Source organism: Eptatretus burgeri, chromosome 9, assembly GCF_056783735.1.
Source record: "Eptatretus burgeri isolate ZD-2024b chromosome 9, Ebu_testis_v1, whole genome shotgun sequence".
Taxonomy (NCBI): Eukaryota; Metazoa; Chordata; class Myxini; order Myxiniformes; family Myxinidae; genus Eptatretus; species Eptatretus burgeri.
This window is the reverse complement of record NC_140969.1, coordinates 12,302,792-12,328,671: the sequence shown is the minus strand read 5'-3', so window position 1 is coordinate 12,328,671 and position 25,880 is coordinate 12,302,792. Positions and strand designations below refer to the sequence as shown.

The following is a 25,880-nucleotide window of genomic DNA, read 5'->3' as shown; positions in this document are numbered from 1 at the left end:
GGTAGCTCACCGGATGACGGGATTGGATCAAAGCCTTCGGGACCCCCACTCTTTGATGATAGGAGGAAAACCACAGGGTAACCTTCCCAGGTCAGATTGCGGTAGTGTGTGTCAGGGTGGTTCTAAGGTGTCGTCCACCAGACGGCAGTCTCCTTGGGTTAACCTGAGGTGGTCCCTTCGGTTGAGTGCCTGGAATGCCCCATCCCTAAGAGAGGATGATCACCTGTCTCTGTTATTAACTGAGCTGAAACGTTTGAACACTAGTATTGCAGCACTCTCTGAGGTTCAGAGACCGGATAGTGGTGAGATCGTGGCGGGTGGTTACGTTGGTCTGGTCGCTCTGATGGTTATCATGCTCGAGGAGTTGCTGCTGCTGTGTCCAACAAGCTGACTCCAATGATAAATGAGGTAAGACCGTTCAACGAGCGTATGAGACGAAGGATTCGTCACTCCTTGGGTGTCATTTACCTGGTCTCTGTTGAGGCTCCGACTGAGGTGAGTGATCTTACCATGAAGGATGCATTCTACGCCACGCTCGAGTCTGTGGTTGATCAGTGCCCCAGGCGAGATACACTTCTAGTCTTGGGGGATTTCAATGCGTCAACGGGAACTGATGGGGATGGTTATGAGACATGTGTTGGTCCCCATGGGTCTGGAACTGTGAACCAGAATCGCACTAAGTTCCTTGATTTTGCAAAAAGTCATGGACTTAGGGTGGGTGGTTCATGGTTTCAACACCCACAGGCTTATCGCTGGACTTGGTATTCCAAAGCTGGTGGTGTGGCAAGGAAGATTGACCATGTGCTCGTTGATGGTCGCTGGAGCATGATGCAGAACTGCAGGGTTGACCTGAGTGCTCAGTTCCTCAATACTGACCACACCCTTGTTGTAACAACTCTGAAGTTGCAGCTTAAATCTGGGAGAACGGTACCATCCCAGTCGAGGCTGGATGTTGGCAAGCTCAAGAATGAGACTGCAGCTGAGGAGTTTGCGAACAGGCTGAGTGGGGATTTGGGGGGTCTGGGTGCTTTTGTGAATCCTGAAGAGTTGTGGAGTGCCTTCAAGACTACCATCCTTGATGTTGCCAGTGAATTCTTGGAACTCACCAAAGGGTGAAGAAGAATTTTGTCTCTCAAGGGACTCTGGATACCATTGACCAGAGTAACAGGCCAGGCTTAATGGAAAAACTGAGCTGGTCAGGGAGTTGAGGCATAAAACTGAACGAACGCTGAGGATGGATAAGGAGGCCTCTGTGCGAGGAATCTGTGAGGGGGTAGAGCATCACCTGTGGTCAAGTGATTCTCGTCTTGCCTCCAGGGGAATTAGCGCATTGCGTTCTTCCAAGCCCATCCCTCAGTGTACTACAGTTAGAGCGGAGGGTGGTGGGCTCTTGACAGAGGAGTCCGAAGTACTTTGAATGGCTGTACCAGCCTGATCCACCAGCTGTTGAGATGGATGTCAAGGGTGTTACTGTCCCGATTGCTGACCCTCCAATCAACTGTGATTCACCTTCGTTTGTGGAAACAGGATGCGTTGAACCGGTTGAAATGGGGTCGAGCTCTTCGGACCTCTGGCATCAATGCTGAACTTCTCAAGGCTGGTGGAAATGTTGTACTCATGTCATTGCACGCAGTTCTGTGCTCTGTCTGGAACACAGGCATCATCCCAACTGAATGGAAGAGGGGCCTTGTTGCCCCTTTCTAGAAAGGGAAGGGTGATCGCCAAGACTGCAACAACGACTGAGGGGTGACGCTGCTTTCAGTGCTGGGCAAGGTCTTTACTCGGATAATTCTTGATCGGATAATTATGCTTGAGCACCAGCACCCAGAGCAGTCAGGCTTTACACCAAAGAGGTCAACGATTGACCGTATCCTTGCCCTTCGGGTCATCACCGAACGCAGGCGAGACTTTTAGCAGGGGCTGCCTGCAGCCTTTGTTTATCTCTGTAAAGCATTCGATTCAGTGAATCGGGATGCTCTCTGGAGGATTCTTGGTCTTCATGAGGTGCCACCAAAACTGATCAATCTGATGTCTGAACTATACTCTGGTACTGAGAGTGCTGTGTGATGTGGTGGTACCATCTCTGACTTATTTCCAATCGTTACTGGAGTTAGTCAGGGGTGTGTACTGGCCACCACACTTTTCAGTGCTTGTATGGACTCAATTCTGGGGAGGATATCAGAGAGATAAAGCTGCGGTGCATCGTTTGGGAATGTCAAGATCTCTGAACTTGATTTCGCAGATGATGCAGTCATCTTTGTGGACACTCTGGATATCCTTTTTTGGGCCCTCAAGGTGCTGAATGAGGAGTTGGAGCCGCTGGGATTACGGGTTTCTTGGGTCAAAACTAAGATCCAGGCTTTCAATCACATCTTGGATGCTGCTATCTTGTCTGTACCTGTTTGTGGTGAGGATGTTGAGATCACGGAGAGATTCACTTACCTTGGCAGTGATATTCATGTCTCTGCTGGCTGTGAGCCAAAGGTCGACAGACATCTGGGTTGGGCCTGGGGAGTCATGGATTCACTGGATCATGGGAGTGTCGTGTTGCCAGTCCCTGTGGGGGAGGACGAAAGTCTGAGTCTTCAGGTCCTTGCTGCTTCCAGTCTTGCTCTACGGATGTGAGACTTGGACTTTAACCAGGAATCTGAGATGGAGACTTAATTCCTTTGGTACCAGGTCTCCTCGGAGAATCGTTGGCTATCGCTGGTTGGACTCTGTGTCCAACAAGCAGTTGCTGAGAGAGACTCAAATGAGATTTGTTACCTGCATCATTCATGAACATCAGCTGCGGCTGTATGGACATGTGGCTCGTTTTCCCGATGCTGATCCTGCTCACAAGATTCTCTCAGCGAGGGAGCCTCGTGAATGGAGGAGGCCAACGGGCCAACCACGTTCCTCGTGGTTGCAGCAGGTTGATCAGCATCTCATGGAGATGGAGATGGCCAGATGGAGGCCCCTGGAGTGCAGGTGGAAAGTGGATGCAGCGACACGCTGCTCCTGCGCATGCTCCCATACCTGACCTGACCTGACCTGACCTGCAAGTACGAAAAAAAGTGGACAAATCTCCAGAGAAGCCTCATTAAAGAAGATATTGTCATGATGGTGGATGACTCACTACCAATATGCCAATGGCTCTTATAATCGAGGTTTACCCTGGACAAAATGGACATACCCAGAAGGTCAAGGTGCAAGTTGGAAACGCCATATTTGAAAGACCCATCCACAAAATTGTGTTGTTTCATCAGGAATCCCCTGATGAGGAGCCAAACCACTAATAGACTTTTGAACAATGTAGATGCATGTTGGATTAATTTTCTTGCTTCATGAATTCAGCGTTTCTCTGTATGCTTAGCTTGTTTTCATTTGATGATAACTTTGAATACCCTAGTAGTGGTTAATTTAATTTACTGTGTCATTCTAACTGGTACATTTGGCTTCATTGATTGTTTAAAGATCATTTGAAATGTCAAATTATGGGAGCCATGTTGCTGTTGTTTATTCAACTTGTATTATGACTTCCTGTGGCGTTTGGTCGCCGTATTCGCATTCTTACGCTTTCGCTTTCTTCCCGCCATACTCTTTTGCCCGCGACGAATGAAAGAACTTATCAGCTCCATTTTTGATGTTTTCTTTTTAATACCCAACTTCACTGTGCACTCATGTGCTTCGCTTTGTGATGAGGATGCAATTGGGAATATTCTTTCTTTTTTGTCTGCTTATCCAATAGTCACCCCTTCCCATTCCATTCCTATCCCTCTGACTCACTCTCCATGCCTTTATGGTCCTTCTGCTCTTCCTTGTCAGCACCAAAACCAAAATCTTGTGTCTCATTTGAAAAACAGTAATTGTCTTACAGGCATTTAATCGTGTACTTCTCCGCTCTGCTTGTGATGCTTTTGATCGTGTGCTGGAATTTGGACTGCAAAAGTGCAAAACAGGTGGTTATGAATATTTGCATCCAGGAGAAACCGCTTCTGGACCCACCTTTTCTGTTACCCCTCCCGACAACTTGCCAGAACCTCCCAGCACCTCGTCTGTTCTCCCATGTTGCTTCCTCCTGCTTCCATGCCCCTCCACCTTCCATTTCCATCCATCTCCCCCACGCCTCTTCCCCCTCTCCCCCCTTCCAGCACTATGGGTCTTTAATGTCAGAAGGTATCAAACAAACTTTGCAGATCTCTACATCCAGGCCACCTCTGCATCTCCTGATATTATCTGTTTGACAAAAACGTTTTTCACACAGGATGTTCTCGACTCATCTGTTTCACTCTGCCATCTGGTCCGAAATCTGCCATCGCCTTCAGACTGGTTTCATCTCATCGGCTCCTGACGCCACAGTTTCTGGAATTCCTTCATCAGTTCCTGGAATGTTCTTTTCACAGCAAAATGTGGGTTTGTAAAGACAACTGATTGAGCCTTTTCTCACAAGTTTGATTGTGGATTCGCACAAACAACTGACGTCGCATGTTAAATGACCTCTCTGATGCCCTGAATAGTCAGTTCTCTTTTCCTCTTTGCAGATGACTTCACTTTATGCTGTACTGTACCAAGGACAGCGCAGTGTGAAGGCTCAACATCCCATAAAGTTTACACCCTAACGGCATGACGGCAGCAGCTACTTACCTCTTTGCTGATCTGGAAGGGATCTGACAAATGGAACATATCATTCAATCTGGGCAAGTGTCATACTCGTGGCCCGTGTTTCCAGAAAGTCTTACAAACTAACCTATAAATTATCATCAACCACTGAAACGGTTTCGGTCTGTTGAGCTTCTAGGAATCAGGCATGACCTCTTGTGAGCAGACCAAGTATTTCAGCTGGCATCCAAAGCCAACCGCAAACTGGGCATCCTCTATCATGCCACATCCTGAAATATTATGAGCCACAAGGCCTTGTTCAAACGGCTCTTTCCTATGGGCTCATGCCCCTGCTGCTTCTCACCTCTCTCCCGGAAGCTGTGAAATTCAAAGCTTTCATCGTTGGCATCTCTCGCAAATAAGCTGATGCACAAGGCCTGCTGCTCTCCAATCGCAAACAGGGTTGATGTCCTCTCTGGGCTCCACTGCCTCTCATCTTTCATCCCTCCCCAGTTTCTCGAGAAGGTACATGTTCTTATAGTAGACTCCAATATGTCCCTCTTTGCTCAACTCACAAAATCCAGGCTGACTTTCAACCTCAACCTCTTTGGTCCTCTTTTCTCCTTCTTGTGGAATGGTATTCCTGAGGTGGTATAATCCCAGTCTTCCTTCCAAGGCTTCAACAAGGTGGCAGTACACCAACATCTCATCTCATTCACCATGTTTACCTGTGAAATTTCTACCCCCATTAAGCCTCCCTTAACAAGCTACTAAGTGCCTCCCTTCTTCTTTCCTTCATCATTCATTCATTCATTCCTTTGCTTGTTTTGTCCACCTGTTGTACCCATGTCTGTGCATTGCTTTTCTTCCCTCCATCATGTTATTCTTGCTCTTCCATGAGCCTCGACTTTGCATTCACAAAAACAGAAAAGAGTCAGAACATTTAAACGAAGAATGACATTTAAAGGGAAGATTCACAAAAGCAAATGTGGCAAATGATCTAGGAGAAACCTCTTCAACGCTGTACCCTATTAATCATTCACAAATCTCTGAATCATTAAAAAAACAATTGTCCAAGAGAGCTGGAGATATTTCATTGCACAATTATGTTGGGTTCAGGCTTATGCTCAATGTACAAGGTAAAGGGAAGCACCTGTTTCCGGTGAAATGTTCTGTGCAGAAGAAGCATTCCCGGGAAAAGGTGATGTCCTGTCGCTCCCACTGTTGTTGCTGCAGCACTTCTTCCTGCAGGTGCATTACAATAATCTCAAATGGCAGCGATCTGCATTTGCACAACCCCAGCTGTTGCTCCCACCGTTTTGCTCCCACCGATAGGCCGCATCTGGATTCAGACCTGAACTAAAATTTAATCGGCTTGTTCTTGGCACCTACCCAACTCATCCACCAAGTGTTGGCGTAACTCGTCCGAAGCTTTTTGAAATATCATGCATATATAGGTATATAGTATTTTTTGGCCTCATTTCTCATTGATGAAGAATAACTTATCAGATTAAAAAAAAAATTACTCACATCTGGAGTTGCAAAACGTCAAAAAACCAAAATCGAATCAATTTGTCCGTGTCCCACACCCAACCTGTCCACCAAACGTCGTCCAAATCCATCCATACCTTTTTGAGATATCCTGCTCACAGACAAACGAACAAGAAGGATGCCGTGCATAACACGATACTTGCAAAATCCAAATCAACAAAAGTTGCCATGGAAACAGCAATTTGGCAAAAATTTGACCGATCAAGTGTTTTACATGATGGAATGTTGCACATCACAAATTTGGTTGATACATTTTTCTAATTGTCACCAAATAGGTGTTTTCCATGTTTTGGATGGCATTGATCTTTAATCTTGACCAATTTTGACCAGATTTTAAAAACATGTACTACACGTGCATACAAATAAGCTGTGTAAGTTTCAATGTGATAAAAACGCTGAAAAATTATTTAGGTTTGGTAATAGTAAAAGCACAAAAATATCCTATTTGATTATAACTAGTGCGTGCCCGTACGTGCATAAAAATAAAATAATTTCAAGCGTGCCAGAAACAACAACTACACAGGCCGTTCCTTCGCTTTCGCGTGCCCGTACGTGCGTGACCGTACGTGCAAACTCCCCCCAAAAATTTTTTTCCAAACAACTACACAGGCCGTTCCTTCGCTCTCGTAAACGACGACTAGATTGGGGCATTGTGTTTATCTATAAATGTGCATAAGAAATCGAGAAATTATTAGAATACAGCAAGTCATCACTATCCGGAAGTAGTGCGTGCCCGTACGGAATGTTCACATCATTCCACAAATTATCGCTTTCATTGAAGTAACAACTGCTGTGATACTTACACACACAGAGTTAATTAAAATCCAAATTAAAATCAAGTTTATCTCCGTCTTTGCTTGCCATGACATCCGCTGCCATTGACCATTGCCACCCCTACGCCACGGTAACTCAATGGCGCCCTTTCCCCATCGGCCACGCCTACGCAGCAACGTGTCCTGTCATTGGTTTGGTAAATAAATGGCCATAACTTGGGAACCACTTGTCTGATTAATCTCAAACCTTGAAAAGGCACACATTCAGGTCCCCAGCAATATAACTGGCAAGTTTCAATTAGATCGGACCAGTGGTTGTGGAGAAACAGCAGTCACAGACACAGACACAGACATTGCTGGAATTATAGATAGATAATAGGGGTGAACTTTTCCAAATGCAACTTTGTATTGAAAGGTGGTTTACCAATGGGGGGGGGGGGTGATTATGACTGGTGAACTTCAAGTGTTATTGCAGAAAAGGCCCTCAGACAGAAGGTCGAACAGGGTCTAAGGTGTATTAGGGGACGAAGGGTTCTTATGGCGTCTGTGGTGATTGTTCCTTTTCATGTGCTGGTTATGATGATGGTGTTTAAATCAGAACAAGAGAAATCTCAACTCGCATTCAAAATGCAGTGACGTGTTGTAAATGAAGTCCGGATGATAATCAATACTCCGCTGTCTCTCCAGCCATTAGTGAAGAAGAAAGGTTTCTTGGTGTCGAGCCGCCACAACTTTAAACGGCATAACAAAAATAGCAGGCAGAAGAGGACACTCGTTGGTTCTGATCGTGCTTGTTCACCAAACAAACAAAATCCCCTTCGCTATGATGTCTTGATGTCGAAACAAAAGTCAATATTAAACATTGGCATGCTGAATGACTCGTGAATGAGAAAAAGCTTGGAAGGAAAAGTGTGCGGGCGTCCGGGCTTCGAACGTGTCGTGATGACGAGTTCTCTTAAAAGTCATCTTGCAGTGTCCTCTCCGTCTATTGGCTCTTTGGTAAACCTGAACTGATTGTCTGCTGGTGTTGACACGTTTGCTTCATGACAAATACCGTTTTCGCAAAAATGCAAAGAAAAATTTAATGCATCACGACAGAGTCCACAGGGTCTATGAGTCCGAAGGGGTCTTCTGCGTCTTCGGGGTCGAAAGGTTATTGGGGGTCTTAGGAATCTAAAAGGATATTGGGGGTCCGAAAGGGTCTTGGGGTTATAAACGGTCTTAGGGGTCTGAAGGGTCGACATGTCTAAAAGGTATTTTTCAATAGTCCGTAATTAATAGATGTAGTCAAGATCCGATAATAAGTAATTAATAGACATACTAAATCTCCAACTCACATTCAAACAGTACGTCTTCTCTCCTTTTTTGTGTGCAGCCTGTGGCTGCTGGTTGCATCAACGGTTGAGGGCACGGCGATGCCACTGATGTAATGCCCCTATTATCAGGACATTGGTACTCATTTCGCTGACCGGAAGAATGACAGGCTGAGTCAACCCCACCAGGGTGTTAATTCAATGGTGGATAGGGGCTCAAACTCAGAACCCCAAGATTCCAAGCTGGTCAACGCCAGGCTGAAATAGCATGTAATTAATAGACAGACATACTCAAAGGGGTCGACCGAGACTTCACCTCGATGGGGGTTCACCGTCCACCCGTGTTTTTCACTTTTATATACTGTATATACATAGATATCAAGTGAATCTGTTGAAAATTGACGATTTATGTGACCATGATCTTTGAGCTTTTGGCCTATTCAAGTCAGGTATGGGAGCATGTGCCAGAGCAGCGCGTCACTGCGTCCACTTTCCGCTGGTACTCCAGGGGCCTCCGTCTGGCCATCCCCCAGGCAGATGCCTGGCCCATCCCCATTTCCTCGAGAGGATGATCAACCTGCTGCAACCACGAGGCACGTGGTCGGCCCATTGGCCTCCTCCACTCACGAGACTTCCTTGCTGAGAGAATCTGGTGAGTAGGATCAGCGTCAGGAAAACGAGCCACCTGTCCAGAAAGCCACAGCTGACGCTCACGGAATAAGCAGGTAACAAATCTCATTTGAGTCTCTCTCAGCAACCGCTCGTTGGACACAAAGTCCGACCAGCGATAGCCAAGGATTCTCCGAAGAGACCTGGTACCAAAGGAATGAAGTCTCCATCTCAGATCATTTGTCAGAGTCCAAGTCTCACATCCATAGAAAAAGACTGGAAGCACTAAAGACCTGAGGACTCGGACTTTCGTCCTCCTGCACAGGTACCGGCAGCGCCACACCCCATGATCCAGTGAATCCATGACTCCCCCAGGCCCGACCCAGATGACTATTGACCTCTGACTCACAGCCAGCAGAGACACGAATATCACTGCCAAGGCAGGTGAATCTCTCCACAACCTCATCATCCTCACCACAAACAGGTACAGACAAGATAGCAGCATCCAAGATGTCATTGAAAGCCTGGATCTTCGTTTTGAACCAGGAAACCCGTAATCCCAGCAGCTCAGACTCCTCATTGGGCACCTCGAGGGCCCCCAAAAGGTTATCGAAAGTCTCCGCAAAGATGACTGCATCATCTGCGAAATCAAGGTCCGAGATCTTGACATTCCCAAACGATGCACCGCAGCTTGATCTCTCCGACATCCTCCCAAGAATCCAGTCCCTACAAGTGCTGAAAAGGGTGCGGGCCAGTACACACCTCTGACGAACTCCAGTAACAACTGGAAATAAGTCAGAGATGGTACCACCACATTTCACAGCACTCGCAGTACCAGAGTAGAATTAAGACATCACATCGATCAGTTTTGGTGGCACCTCATGAAGACCAAGAATCCTCCAGAGGACATCCCGATTCACTGAATCGAACGCCTTACAGAGATCAACATAGGCTGCAAGCAGCCCCTGCCGAAACTCTCGTCTGCGTTCGGTGAGGACCTGAAGAGCAAGGATACGGTCAATTGTTGACCTCTTTGGTGTAAAGCCTGACTGCTCTGGAGGCTGGTGCTCAAGCAGATGATGACGAACCCTATAAAGAATTATCCGAGCGAAGACCTTGCCCGGCACTGAGAGAAGCGTCACCCCTCGGTAGTTGTTGCAGTCTTGGCGATCACCCTTCACTTTCCAGAGAGGGGCAACAACGCCCCTCCTCCAGCCAGTTTTTTTTTTTTTTTTTTTTTCTTTATACCTTGGTCGAGGCTCGTATGAGAGCTAACACACAACTCACAGCAAGGAGGCATGAGACAAGAGGGGCGGGAGTGGAAGGGACAAAACATTGGGGAACAGACACAGGTGAACTGTGGAAGGGAGAGGGATGGGGATGGGACGGGGAACATGGCGAGGAGAAGATGGACATTACAGGGACTTTCAGGAAGGAAAGCAGGAGAATTGAAGGAAGTGGGCTTGGGTGGATTATCGGGGGTAGAAAAGATCGAGGATTTGGATGGGGGAAGATAAGAGGTGGTGGTGAACAGCTGTTTTGAAAGCCTGGAGGGAAGAATGGGAAAGAATAGAGTGAGGAAGTTTATTCCAAAGGCGGGAAAAAAGAGGAATGAAAGAGTGAAGATGAGCAGTGATTCGTGATTTTGGTAGTTTTACCAGAAGGGGGTTGTTGGCGGACCTTGAGCGCCCTGTGGAAATGTGGTTGGGACAAATCGCAGAGAGAGCAGGGGGGCAAGGCTGGAGAGGAGTCGGTAGAAGACAGAAAGACCACCGACCAACCTGCGGTGATTGAGTGAGAGGCCCAAAGACTCAGCTTCATTGCGGGAGATGCCAATGATCTTAAAAGCCCTGGTTTCGACAGCGTGAAGTCGAGAAAGGTGGGAGGCAGGAGCACCAGCCCAGAGGGGAGAGCAGTACTCCATCAGGCTACGGACAAAAGCTTTGTAAGTGGTCAGGAGCTCAAGAGGGCCGAGGAAGGACTTTGCACGACGGAGGATTCCCAGTCGGCGACTGGCTTTTGAGGCAAGGTTGGAAATGTGACTTTCCCAGGAAAGGTCATGGCAGATAGTGAGACCCAGAAGCTTGAAAGAAAAGACTTCTTCCAGAGGATTGTTGAGAAAGTGGATGGGGGGGGTTTGTAAACGGTCCTTTTGAAGAGACATAGTGAGAGTGTGAGATTTGTCTGGATTGAAAGACATGTTCCACGTGTTGGACCAGTTTGTGATTTTATCCAGATCTGCAGTGAGCGAAGAAGCTGCTGCTTGCCGGTCTGAGGGATGACAGATGGTACGGCAGAGGGTGGAGTCATCGGCAAAGAGAAATAGAGGATTTTCCAGAGAGTCCGAGAGATCATTGATGAAAACCAGAAAAAGAACAGGGCCCAGAACGCTACCTTGAGGAACTCCAGCCTGCACAGGAAGAGGGGATGAAAGAACTCCATTTAGGGCCACACGTTGACTGCGACAGGAGAGGAAGTCTGCGAGCCATGAGTGGAGATGGCCTTGAATACCATGGGAAGAGAGTTTGGTGAGTAGGGCAGGGTGCCAGACTGTGTCAAAAGCACGTGATATGTCCAGGGATACGGCTCGGATTTCCTGTCTGGCATTGAGGACCTCCATCCATTGATGGGAGAGCAGTAGCAGCATATCCAGGGTAGAGTGACCTGGTCTGAAACCAAATTGATGGTTGGAAATCAAGCCATTGGAGAAGAGGAAGGATTTCATGTCTGAAGCGATGATGGATTCCATAACCTTGCTGATGATTGGGAGAAGGCTGATTGGTCTGTAGTTACAGGGATCTGTTTTTGCACCTTTTTATGCAGGGCAGTGATGTTAGCAGATTTCCAAGCAGATGGCAGATGACCTTGGGAAAATGAGAGGGTGAATAGAACAGAGAGAGGGTGAGCAAGAGCAGAAGAGCAGGCTTTGAGGACACGTGGGCTGATGCCGTCTGGACCGGTTGCAGAATCTGACTCGAGGTTTGAAAGCAAGCTCTCCACCTTGTCAGGAGAAAAGGATACAGAGTCCAGGGACAGTTGGGTGCGACTGGGTAAGGTGGGTAGAGATAGTGATGGGTTTAGGACACAAGATTTAGCTGCAAACACCGAGTTTAGACATTCAGCTTTATCACGTGTGGAATCAGCAGTGCGGCCATTTGAGGTAAGGGAGGGGATGGAGGGGGAACATACACCAGAAACAGATTTGATTAAACGCCACCAGGATTTTGAGGAGGGAGAGAGGTTTGAGAGTTCAGACTTGAGATGAGAAAGATGTTGTTTTCTGGCTCTCCTGAGGGTAGATACACACTTGTTCCGAGCTTTGTGGAAAGAACTGAGATTGCCCTCAGTTGGGTTTGCTTTCCATGAGGCAAAGGCAAGTTGTTTCAGGACAACTGCCTCGCCACAAGCTTCAGTAAACCAAGGGCGGGAGGAAGGGTAAGACAACTGAACACGAGAGGGGATAAATCTGTGCATGAGGGAGAGCAAGTTTCTTTGAAAGAATTCCCAGGATGAGTTGATGTTTGAGAAAGTAGTGATAGGAGACCAGTCTGTAAGTTTGATGGCTGCTCGGAGACCCTGCCAGTCGGCTTGAGTGAAATGCCAGACTCGACGGCGGTGAGGTGGTTCTCTGATAACAGCCAGAGAGATGTCCACTTTAATAAGGACGTGGTCAGAAGAACCGATTGGAGCGAAGGAAGAGCAGCAGATATTGTCAGGGAAATTTGTCAAAATCAGATCCAGAAGAGATGGAGTACCATTGGTTGAGATCCGGGTCGGGAAGTTGACCGATTGAGTCAGTCCCAATGAGTCACAGAAAGCTTTTGCTGATGTCCCATGGCAGGTGAGAGAGGTACCCACACCTAGCCAACTGGCGTGATGACAATTGAAGTCGCCACATAAGAGGAAGAGAGAGTTTGGATGAGAAGATAGAAGATGGTTTCGGAGAAGATTTCGGAGAGTGAGGTGTAGATGGAGTCATCACTGTTCGGTGGACGGTACAGTACACATATAAACATGAGGTGGGAGTGGAGGGGAAGCCGAAGCCAGAGGTATTCCTGGGGGTGTGGGGGAGTGAGAGCAGTGCAGGGAGAGTGAGGAATAGAGTCTTTGATGAAGAGAGCAACACCTCCACCAGGACGAGGCTCAGGTCTGTCATACCGTAAGAGGGAGTAACCAGGGAGAGATACTTGGGAGTCAGACACGTCTTGGGAGAGGAAAGTTTCTGTTAGGCAGATAATGTCTGGTTTGTCAGTGGCAACCTGCATGGAAAGATCTGAAAGGTTTGAGCGAAGGCCCCGGATATTTGAGGTCCACACTTTTAATGAAGAGGTAGGGGAGGAGGCTTTGGGTGCAGGAGGTGGAGGGGCGGGGGAGGGTAGGACGAGGGGGAGGTAAGGAGGGTTGCTGAAGGAGTGTGGGGTATTGCAGAATAGCGAGGGGAGGGGCCCGAATGAGGAGTAGAAAAGGCTCTGTGGTGCTGGGAGAGAGGGGGGACAAGAGACAAGGAAGATGGCAGTTGAGGATTTGAGGAGGTGGAGTGAAGAGATGGAGGTGAGAGGGCAGTGGAGGGAGGCAGGTTGGTGGATGAGAGGGGGGCAACTTAGAGAAGGAAGAGTGAGGGGGATGAAAGGTGGGAGAAAGGTGAGGGGGAATTTTTGAAAGAGGTGAGAGGGAGGCTTGGAGGGAGAAGAGTGGGATGGTTGCTTTGAGAGTGAGAGTGAGGGGTGAGGGGGTGAGTTGGCACTGAAGTTGGAAAAAAGAATGGTTGATGGAAAGCGAGCATCCATGGCAAACTGTGGTTTTTAAAAGTTTTAGGTCAGAGATGCGATTTAACACAATTCTTGATGGATGCAATGAAGGCGAATTCAGAGCATGGAGAGAAGAAGCGCTGTAATAGTTGGATTTTTTAGGCAAGGAATGAAGGAGAGGTCGAAATGAGAGCAGTCTGTTAAAATAGCAGAAGAGTAGTGCATTGTGAAACAGTAAAGAGTACCACATGTGTGAGAGAGGAAGATGAAGCATTATAAGATCGTTTTTGTTGTTAATATTAATGTATGAGAGAGTTCAACAGATTAGGTCATGGAAGTGTAAAAAAAAAAGAAATCGAGGAAGACGAGGAGGAAGTTAAGAGGAAGAAGAAGTAGCAGAATCGGGAGAAGGTGAGCGTGTTGTTGTTGTTGTTGTTGGGTATATATATATATATTTTTTTTTGAGATAAGAAAGAGATTAGTTGGGAGAATGGGGGATGTTTGGAAAGTGGGGAGGATGAAAATTGAAGGTAATGGGGAGGATAGAAATTGAAGGTAATGGGGAGAAAAAACAAACAAACAAACAAACAAAAAAAAACGATCGAACACCGAGTGGAACCGGTAGGCCTCAAGCCCAGGACTAGGCCTCAAACACCAGGTAAGAACGTCGACATAAATATTCACAAAATAGCACGATTTTTGAAACAAAACCGAACTAGGAACACACATTAACATGTAGGTGAGAAAATTAAACAGTTAAAACGGGACAAATAACAACCGGAACTTAACTTTGAGAACGTCAGCAGGGAGCCCCGAAGGAGACCTCTTGCCGCTCAAAACCGGAACCGGAAGTCCAATTGGGATGATGCCTGTGTTCCAGTTGGGATGATGCCTGTGTTCCAGGCAGAGCACAGAACTGCATGCAACGACACGAGTGCAGCATTTCCAGCTGCCCTGAGAAATTCAGCAGAAATGCCACAGATCCCTGGAGCTTTACCCCATTTCAACCAGTTCACCGCAGCCTGTGTTTCCACAGGCGAAGGTGGACCACAGTTGATTGGAGGGTCAGCAACAGTTATTGTAACACCCTTGGCGTCAAACTCGACAACTGGTGGATCAGCCTGGTATAATCGCTCAAAGTAACCGGCCCAGCGGGCTTTCACTTCAGACTCCTCTGTCAAGAGCCGACCACTCTCTGCTCCAACTGCAGTGCTCCGAGGGATGGGCTTGGATGAATGCAACGCGGCGCGGATTCCCCTGTAAGCAGGACGAGAATCACTTGATCACAGGTGATGCTCTACCCCCTCACAGATTCCTCGTACATAGGCCTCCTTGTCCACCCTCAGCGCACGTACAGTTTTACGCCTCAGCTCCCTGAACAGCTCAGCTCTGCCATTCAGCCTGGCCCTGCGACTCTGATCAATAGTCTCCAGTGTCCCTTGAGAGACAAAATTCTTCTTTGCCCTGCGGTGAGTTCCAAGACATCCACCGGCAACATCAAGGACGGTGGTCTTGAAGGCGCTCCACAACTCTTCAGGACCTCCCAAAGCACCCAGACCCCCAAATCTCCACTCAGCCTGTTCACAAACTCCTCAGCCACCCTCTCATCCTTGAGATTGCCAACATGCAACCGAGGCTGGGATGGTACCATTCTCCTGGATTTAAGGGGCAACTTAAGAGTTGCTACAACAAGCCGATAGTCAGTATTGAGGAACTGAGCACTCCAGTAGACCCTGCAGTTCTGGATCATCCTCCAGATCCATCAACGAGGACATGGTCAATCTCCTTTGCCACACCACCAGCATTGGAATACCAAGTTCAGCGATGAGCTTGTGAGCGCTGAAACCATGAACCGGCCACCCTAAGTCCATGACTTTTTGCAAAGTCAAGGAACTTGGTGCTATTCTGGTTCATAGTTCCTGACCCATGGGGACCAACACACGTCTCATAACCATCCCTATCAGTTCCAGTCAATGCATTGAAATCCCCCAAGACGAGAAGTGTATCTCGTCTGGGGCACCGATCAACCGTAGACTCGAGCGTGGCGTAGAATGCATCCTTCACGGTGGGATCACTCGCCTCAGTCGGAGCATAAACAGAGACTGGGGAAATGACACCTCAGGAGTGACGAATCCTTAGTCTCATAATACGCTCATTGTCCAGTGTTACCTCAATTATCATTGGAATCAGCTTATTGGACACAGCTGCAGCAACTCCTTGGGCATGGTAATCATCAGAGTGACCAGACCAATAGTAGTTGTAACCACCCACCATGATCTCGCCGCAATCCGGTCTCTGAACCTCAGGGTGTGCTGCAATACCGATGTCCAAACGTTTGAGCTCAGATGATAACAGACAGGTGATCATTCTCTCTTCGGGATAGGACATTCCAGGCACCCACCCAAAGGGACCGCCTCAGGTTAACCCAAGGACACTGGCGACTGGTGGACGACACCTCAGCACCACTCCGACACACTCTCCAGCAATCTGACCCAGGAATGTTACCCCATGGTTTCCCTCCTATCATCAAAGATTGGGGGTCCTGAAGGCTTTGCCCCAATCCCATCATCCGGTGAGCTGCCCTGCAAAGGGAAGGTGCACAGGAGGTACCTCCCACGGAGTGGGTTTTCAGATTTCTTTGCGTATTTGTGTGTTTTGTGGATGAAGGGTTTTATGGTGGCCGGAGTGCAAATCCGGCCACCAACCTCCTAATAAGAAGTAACCCAACTGCAGGAGGACGTCCGCAGACACAGTTGGGCACTAGATATGGATGGCCGTTGGCTCACAAGGAGCTCCTCTGCCCTTTGACAGGTTTTGTTTTTAATCCTGCTGGGTGTCCATATCCAAACACCCTCCTCACCAAAAAAAACTGGTGGGGGAGACGGTTTAGTCACCGACAACCCGACCATGGAACAGGTTAGTACAGGTTTACATGATACCTGTAGCAAGTCACAGATCTAATCTGGCCTGACCTGACATTGTCCCATTGACTTCAAACAATAGGCTTCCAGATTGTCAATACCTCTCCCAGGTATTGGTTTCGTGAAGATCGGAGTAAAAATGTGACCTGTAGGTGAATGATAGACAGACAGACAGACAGACAGACAGACAGACAGACAGACAGACAGACAGACAGACAGACAGACAGACAGACAGACAGACAGAAACAAACAGACCAGACCAAGCAATATACTGTACTTGCGACTTCGCTAGTAACAAACAGGGGTGAAAAAGTAACATCCATGCATCCACCCTAGGTGGTGGAGGTAACTTGGCTACCAAGACCATTCAAAGGAAAGTTTCTAAATTACAATTAGGTCCAATCAACAAACTTCTTCGAGGTGAAATTTAAATTTCATATATTAATGAATTTTTTTTGCGTGAAATGGCATCCCACCACCCCCCCCCCGCCCCACATTTGTGGTTACCCTCTGAATGATTGAATAGAGTAGGTGAGTTATCCTCAGCACCATGAACAAATTCCATATCCCTGCACAACTGGGCTCCAGTCGAAAATCAGGTCTGGCCAACCGATTTGTGAAAGATTCGGGCCATAAACTTTCCCCGACTGACCCCTCAAGGCGGGAATGATTGGAGCAGTCTGTGTATATACAACCAGTAGTTACCTAGGTATGGCATCATCAACACTGTCACCCTGAAACAAATGAGTGTTTAAAAAAAAAAATTCAAGAATTCACAATGACTCTGTGGCGTTATTGTTGGAACGTTCGCTCTGAGCCTGGTATATCCTGAACTATCGGTATGTCCTGCGATTTTCACGCTTTTGATTTTTAACGCAGATGTGGATTAAAATTCCACCCACACTCATTACAAGGACCCCTTTGCCATCTCCCCCCTGGGGTAATGAAAACTGAATCAAATTGGTTCATCGCGTTTCTTTCAATCACAAGTGCTGCAAAAAAATAGGTTTCTGCACACAGCCCGTGGAGCAGTACAATGAAGGTGCGATCACTGCCACCTGGTACAATGCGAGTCAAATGATCCGATCGAAGGCATTGCAAAGCATCCTTCTGCTGCCCCCTTTCTGCGTGCGCTCGCCAAGCCGTAGGGAGGAGTTACCAGTGTTCATGAAAATGGCTACAGTCTTTTCTCACTCCCATGTCCGTGCACTCTCCACTCTAAAAGGTCTGGCATCCTTATCCTTTTGGGGGTTATTTTTGTCCTCCAAGGATGCGGAGCAGAAGTTCGTTGGGGGAATTGTCCTGCTGCAGCTGATGCCAAAAGGAACAAGAAGCGAATACTTCGATATCGCGTGGCTGGGGGCAGTAAAAGTCTAGGTTAAGAATGATGAAACAATTTTGCAGTTACAAAATATAAATGTAGACACGGTGAATTAGCATGCATGATGGGAAGAGTTGTGACGTTGGACAAATTTCTATTTATAGCCCTCAGATCAAAGGGACGTACGCGGCCATAAGTGTGACAGACGACGTGATAGAAGACACAGGACAGAATAGCCAATTATATAACAGCGCGATGTCGCCGCGCTGTAACGAGGTTGGAGATTTGAAGTGGAATAGCGTTCGGGAGTTGGTAATTTCATCAACGGCGCTCGGTAGTCAGTGATGGAGGCGTTGGTGGGTAGCGTTTTGAAAAATTTAACAGGTTGGTTTACGTGTAGGTCGGCATTGAGATTTGCTTTCTTGAAACCTCTGCGTTCTTCGCACGCAGGTGGACAGCGAGCAGCCTGGTTGCTTTGTCGAACTGTCTGCTTCACTGCATCTCTGAGTTTCCTCCTTAGTTTGCTAATCACCGGTTTCACTTATAGTCTCAAAAAACATCCCCGGCCACAGCGAAGGTGATGTAATAACGGGTTTATCTCACGTGAACATGTCACAGAATCATTGCGGGTTTTAGTTTTGCTTTTTGTGACTTCACAACGTGTTTGTATCCAATGGCGCCGCTGCGTTGAACGCCCATCTAACCGGAAGGAATGACGTCAGAGTCAAACGATAACGCAGAATGAAAAACAGACGTAAAGGTCGAAAGTGAAACAAAGCATGCAAGACAATCGGAGAGCATTCGACAGATACCCAAGCGAGCACAGGCACCGATTAAGGGACGCAGAAGCCGTTTCAATATACGCGTGCAACCATCGCCTTACGTTGAATGCAAAAACAGCATTTTCTAGTAAACGAACAAGGTCAATGCAAGGATGTTTTCTGCGAGGGCTACAGGAATAAGAGTACGAGCAAGAATTCCATTCGGACGCGTGACGTACAAAGCACGGAATGGGAGGAAGCCAAATGGGAAGAGAAAGCAAGTAAGCATCTTGTGTTGCGGCAGCAAGGTGTACTGGGTGGGGGTAATGCATCATTATTTCTCCATTAGGACATCTCTCGCCAAGTAGTGGCAGAAAGCCAGAGTTTTATCTGCTCGGATATTACACACATCTGGCTTATAAAGGCTGAAAGAGGAATCGCTTTCATAACCATTTCCACAACATCTGCAGATATGCTTCACACAAACACGGCCTATACAGTTCTCGTGATCAAGCTGTTCTTGGGAAGGAGGAAGCATGTCACACTCTGGCATTTTCGCAAAGGCACGACTCATAGCCAGAACCACAACGTGTACGCAAACAGCTCCGATGAGGAAGATAATGTTCTCAATGGCCGAAGTGAGAAGATGGTCAAAAACGAGCCAAAAGCACACAATGGTTGAATCCAAGGCGTGTATTATTGGACAAGCGATGGGCGGCAAGCACAGTCGAAGCTTAATAAACATCACCCAGGAATCGTCGCTCGAATAAATATGAAGAAAAATGTCCCATAAATCGGGAAATGATTGTGTTGTAAGAGGGTGTGCGAAAAAAGAAAATGCTCAAGATATCTGTGACGGGCACCAAATTGGTTCAAACGGCCCGAGATCCGAGAGACTGTCGCTTGGCATCATCATCAACGGACAATTATTTCACAAGATGAGGAAGCGCCCACACACACCCAGGAATAACGGGGGTGGAAAAGGAAGGTGGGGATGGGGGACGACCGAGCAAACGTATTGGTTCAGCTGCAGCCGAGAATTCCGGCATCAAGCGCGAACCGTGCCACACTTGATGTAAGCACAGCACAGGTTGGAACGCAAATCCTCCACGTTCAAGCACATTCAAACACGCTGCTGGACTCGGATTCAGGAGAGGACAATAACGATTGGGCACGTTTTGTTGCAGGCTCTTAATGGATCGCTCACTCACCCGTTTCCCCGAGTTCACGTCAATCAAATTCATCAGCACATGCCGGTGGGCAGAAGCCAGCCAATGGTTCTGGGTTTAGGCTTTCGGAACGGTCACGAAGCAGTTGTACAGTACAATTGAAAGCTTTTATTGATGCATTAAAAGGAAAGTATTTGCACTCCCAATGAGCGTGATGTAATGGAAGCTCAATTCAAATTCAATCATGCGTTGCTCGACACTCTGCGATGTCTCGACGATTCAGTCAATTCTCACTGTCCAGCAGCTGCCGCGTCGGTTAATGAAACGATGCATTTGACAATTTAAGTTTCTTTCCAAATGGCCTCCCACCACAAAAGGAAGGCTTTCGGCCTCCCGACCAACCACCCCTCCCACCCCACTCCCTTTCCCCCCCCCCACCAAAAAAAAAATTCAACCCAACTAATTGTTTAAACATCGTTATGAAATTGAAGGAATTGTCATGCTTTTGAGGTTAAAATTAGATCGTTTGACATTTTGAAATGTCACGTTGCCACAACTTGGAATAAATGCGGCATAACACGCACGCACGCACGCACGCACGCACACACACACACACACACACACACACGTGTGTAACAGAACAATTAGAAAACTTGCACTTACCTGTTGCATGCTAAACTTCTATTTTAAATGATACTTTTGTTATTTTTCAACAAATTGTGAAACGTTAAGTTTCTTCCTTACAGGTTGCTCTGTCTTGCGTTCATGAAGTTGGGATCCCAGGTTCAAATCCCATATACCGTACTCTGTTGATTTGTCCATCGTTTCCTAATGGCCCACTCGCCTCACAAACGAAAATGTTCAGGTTCAAACCCAGGGTATGGCAAAAAATTTCCTTCCTCAAACAAGTCTGCTTACCAAGCAGCCCGTCGGAACCCGATTGTTCGTCCGTTGGGAGGTCGCTTTCCAGGGTCACTGCTCTGCCATTGCGGATAGTATTCCTTCACACCAGATTAGACTGCGTGGGCAGCTGCTCCTACACGCTATACGAGCCCGGGGTTTACTCGTACACACGAGTACACAAATTGACGTGCCCAGGTCGTACACAATTGGCAATCTTTGAATCGAAGGTCAATATTTATGAGAGTAATGTCCTTGCGATTCATCGAGCAGTACACAATAAGCCTGGTGTTGGCTTCGCGGTTAGGCCTAAGTCACATTTGCCACGGCGGCCGTGGGGGTCTACAAAATCTACGGCCACTAGCAATTATAGGGCGGCCGCAGTATTTTCACGGTCACATATGTTTTTATTTTTCAGGGAGCCGCACGGCATATTTATAAATTGTGGAGACCGAAAACGTGGGGGTGCCGTACGGTCTTTGATTTGATGTCGCACGGTGACCTTAGGGCGTTCCTGCTACGGCCATAGGATTTTCAAGGCAGACGCAAGGTGCCCGCAAGGCGACTGCAGGGGGGGCCCTTAGCTGAACGTGCGGCCAGACGGACGGTAACGAGTGGGTTTTTTTTTTTTAACCAGTTCTTTTGTTTTGGCTTGTCGAATCGATACGGCGAACGTAGAAATGAAAAAAGTTAAAACTCCACGCTATAATTCCACGGCGACCCCTACGGCCTGTAAAATATAGCCATACGGCGTAGGGCCACCGTGAGGCCACCGCAGAAACTCTGCGGCCGCTGCATGTTTCTGTCAATTCAGAGGGCGTATGGCCGCCATATCCTCGCCGTAGAGCAAATGTGACTTCGGCCTTAGGGTGGCTACATCCGGGTTCTTCTAAGGGTCCTGAGTTTGAGCCCCTTTTAACCATTGAATTAACACCAGGTGGGGTTGACTCAGCCTGTCATCTTTCCGAAATCAGCAAAATGAGTACCAATGCATTGGTAATAGGGGCATTGCATCAGCGGCAAAGGCGCGCCCTCAGCCAATGATGCTACCCACAGCCTTGTGCTGCATACGAAGGAGGAGGAGGAGGAGCAGTGCTCAAATGTCTCCTCGTATCTTTATTGTTTACTAGAGGGTACTCCCACTTTTGGGTGGGAGTGCCGTTCTTGGCCCACTGGTCCGCCACAATGGAGAAATAATCCAAATAATAAGGTAATAAGGCCTACGAGATATCAGAAAAAGTACTAAACTCTTGTTTTTTTTTGAAACACATTCACTACATATATTTTGAAAAAATATTTCGTGAAGAACCAAAGTAAGGACCCCCTAAGTATACCCTGAAGATTTGGTGTCGATCAGCCAAAAGGTCTCATCGTCGATCAGCCAGGCAAACAGACAAACACACATACAGACACCGCTCTGTTTTATACATTAGACATTTGATGTTACATTTGTACAAGGTCCTCAATGAGCTCTCGTTCAGTGATTCCACACACACACACACACACACACACACACACACACACACACACACACACACACACACACACACACACACACACACACACACACACACACACACAGCACTCGATTGTCCTGACCTTCATGAGACATTTCAATTTTGGAATTGAAAAATAAAAAAAAGATCACCAGTGCCTCGTGTCCAAAGCTGGGAAGCACAGGTGGAGACTCAATAATAAATAGTGACATGAAGTTGTTTGAAGTTCCACTTTCTAGCTTCCAAGCCCAAGCCCCTTCGTAGAAATTGCACAAGCAAGACTAAACTCGTCGTCGAATTGAAAACTCGTGTCGAGCTGCTTCGGCAAACAGTTGAACAATCGATGGAATCAACAGGTCGTTGATCGAAGTATGTTAACCACAGTGGGAAGTAAGAAGCTGACGTTTCAGGCATTAACCCTTCATCAGAGCAGCAGAGGGATGAGGGTGTAATGGCGCCTGAAACGTCAGCTTCTTACTTCCCACTGTGGTTAACATACCTCCATCCTATCTATTTCATCAAATGTTATACCCGTCCGCAGACGCGGATTGGCACCGGCTTGCACAATAAACATAGCTCTCCATGTCATTATCGCTTCGGTCGGCGATTCTCGTTCTCCCTCCACAAACAACTCAGAATATGTAAAGTCCAAACTATCAACATATTTCAACAACCGACTAATTTATGTTTTTGGCAACTTCAGCATGACTTAACACAAACTTCTTGCAGGACTCACCAAACGCTGCTGCTGTAGCCGCTCCCTGAGCTGCCTGTCTTCAGGCAAAGTGTTGCAAAGTAACCACAACCGCTCCTGTTCCTCTGTGTAGGCCATGACAGCAAGGCTGTTACGAGCAGCAAGATACGTTTGCATTGCCACAAGGGCAAAACAACACAGCACACAGTTAAACTCTGCAACGGCTTCAGTTGCGCTTGATGCCTGCAATGAATCAAGGAAAAGCTGAACGAAGAGCCAGTGGAAAAAAAAAACATCCGAAGGAAGATGCAGAACTCGATACAAGGAAAATTGGAAACAATGCAAGGACATATATGTGTGCTGTGAAACTGGGAGCCATTAAGTTATTGCCGATTGCGTGTGCAACAGAAAGCCAGAATTTTTGTGGAACAGTCAACGGTTTCACGCAGCGCATGACGCACAGCCAAGCGGACACCACTCAAACTACCGTCAACAGGCCAGATGGCCAGTTGACAACAGGTGATCATGGCACGTCACAGTGAAGCTATACTCTATTATTTCAGCATCACATGCTGTGTGAAACATGACACTGTTCCATAATACCAGATCTCTAGTTTTCGTTCGCTGAAGATATCTTTCTATCTTTCTCTCTCTCATTCTCTCTCTCTTTCTCTCTCTCTTTCTCTCTCTCTTTCTCTCTCTCTTTCTCTCTCTCTTTCTCTCTCTCTCTCTCTCTCTCTCTCTCTCTCTCTCTCTCTCTCTCTCTCTCTCTCTCTCTCTCTCTCTCTCTCTCACTCTCTCTCTCTCTCTCTCTCTCACTGTCTCTCTCTCTCTCTTTTTCTCTCTCTCTGTTTCTCTCTCTCTCTCTCTCTCTCTCTCTCTCTCTCTCTCTCTCTCTCTCTCTCTCTCTCTCTCTCTCTAGTGCAGCCTGTGGCTGCTGGTTGCATCATCGGTTGGGACGTGGCTATGCCGCTGATGCAGTGTCCCCCTTACCAGTACACTGGTATTCATTTTGCCGACCTTGGAAGGACGACAGGCTGAGTCAACCTCCTGGTGTATTTTTAATTCAGCGGCCAACGGGGCTTGAACTCAGGACCCGAGGATCCCAAGCAGCCACGCTAACCACTAAGCCAGCACCAGGCTATATTTTTCATTGAGATTAGGTGGATTAGAACAGATTATGTTGAAGCATATGCTCAAAAGAGTTTATAAATGATCGAGAAAGTGTTTCAACTGCACTTGGGATGAAACAAAACTTGACAGACTTGAGTTTTCAGAAGAATGTGTTATGGAATCTGGAAGAGTTTGTTACCTCTATGGCAAATGTGAGGTTACGTATTCACGCTGTTTGTCTGTCATAAATTCAAAATAGAACAAAATGATAGTTCAGCGTTGGATTTAATCCCTCACAAGGTGAAGCAGTTACTGTGTACCGTGTTCGTTTGAACCTGTAATGCAATCGGCAAGCGAGACCAAAGGTTGGTTAAATACAATGAAAACAGACATTGGGATCGGTGGCAACATTAAGGCTCTCACGGCCTCGGTGAAGATTTCGCCGCATCATGACCCTTTCCAGCTCCAAATGTAAATGTCAGTGTCTTTCACAGAACTACTCAATTGTATTAAAGCGACGCAGAAATTGGAAACTAGAATCATGGTTAAAAGTCAGAAACACATTGTCCTTCGCAACAACAAAAAATAAAAATAAAAAAAAATAATTTGTCAGGAAAACACATATTGAAAAATTAAGACGCCACGAGCTATTATAGCTGCCCAGTCGGCAAGGCTGATGTATTCGCTCGGTGTTCGAAACGTCGGAGCTGAGCATCGCCGACTGCGCAGCGAAACTAGTTGGTGGCGCATTTATTTATTTATTTATTTTAACATTCTTGCACTTTTCGCAACGCACAAAAGCAGAAACCGAGACAAGCCGCACTAGCGGTCTAACCAATGAATTTTAGGCGATGTGCATTCGAAACTCATGGCAAAAAAGAAAGACCTTCGAGGTACCCTCAAGGGTACCTCAAACCTTAGAGGTACCCTTTATGCTTGTCGCAATAAAGGCCGTAAACTGGTACCAGCCAATATCCTTGATTACCTCTGCCACCGAAGGTGGACAGAGGTTATGTTTTCACTGCTGTTTCTCTGTGAGCAGGATTTCTCAAAAACTTATGGACGGATTCGGATGAAACTTGGTGGACAGGTTGGGTGTGTGTGTGACAATAATGAACTGTTTCGACGTTGGTTCACGTCTGGATTCAGATCCGGCCTATCAGTGAGATACAAAGTGTAAACCGTTCAGCCTGGCGGAGGAATGCACTCTCCCGAGTGCCGGTCTCATTCTTGGCCTTGAAATGGGAAGGCGTTTCCTCCTTCAACAGAATCGTAGTTATAGAAAAAGGCCTCACTATAGTAATGAGGTAGATGGAATACCTTTCAAATCCATCATCATCAATTGGGACCATACTCTGTGCAGAGCGGTGGTGCTGCCTAAGCAGTCTCCTCGGCTATTGGGCACAATCCTGGATGGGTCACCACTCCGACACAGGATACCAGCAAGCTGGCACTCATTTTGCCGACCTCAGAAGGATGACAGGCAGAGTCAACCCCACTTGGTATTAATTCAACAGCCGAGTGGGATTTGAACTCAGGATCCTGGGATCCCAAGCCCACCACCCGAACCATTAAGCCAACACCAGGCATCTCTTTCAAATACTGTACAATAAATTATAATTTTCACCAGTAGATGGCAGGAACATCATCACGCCAAAGTGGAATCAAAACTTCTGACTTCCGAACGCAAGGCCGTAAGCGGCGGTGCTCGTTTTTTTGGTTTTTATGATGGTATTTGAAACCAATGGAAAAAGAGTATTTGTCACAAGATCGAAACAGCAATTATTGCTCTATTAAGGCTTTTATCAGCAAATCAAGAAACCTGTGATCCTCAAATGCTGGATCTATGCCTCTCCTTCCACAAATCCTTTTTTCCATCTCCCCACACCTCCTCCCCGGTCCCCACACCACTCCAACCCCATTTCTTCCC

At 47.1% G+C, this 25,880-nt stretch overlaps 1 protein-coding gene across 2 annotated transcripts in view; it reads right to left on the bottom strand.

The window, feature by feature from the left end:
• ZNF277 (zinc finger protein 277) overlaps positions 1 to 25,880 on the bottom strand; it is a 55,140-nt gene that overhangs the window by 22,149 nt on the left and 7,111 nt on the right. Inside the window, exons 4-5 of one of the 2 annotated variants that reach the window (XM_085894110.1) lie at positions 22,880 to 22,962; positions 5,735 to 5,826 (exon numbers count right to left, since the gene is read on the bottom strand). In XM_085894110.1, the coding sequence (XP_085750236.1) occupies positions 5,735 to 5,826; positions 22,880 to 22,962 (175 nt within the window). The remainder of the gene's footprint in view (positions 1 to 5,734; positions 5,827 to 22,879; positions 22,963 to 25,880) is intronic. The other variant, XM_085894111.1, reaches the window with a different exon arrangement.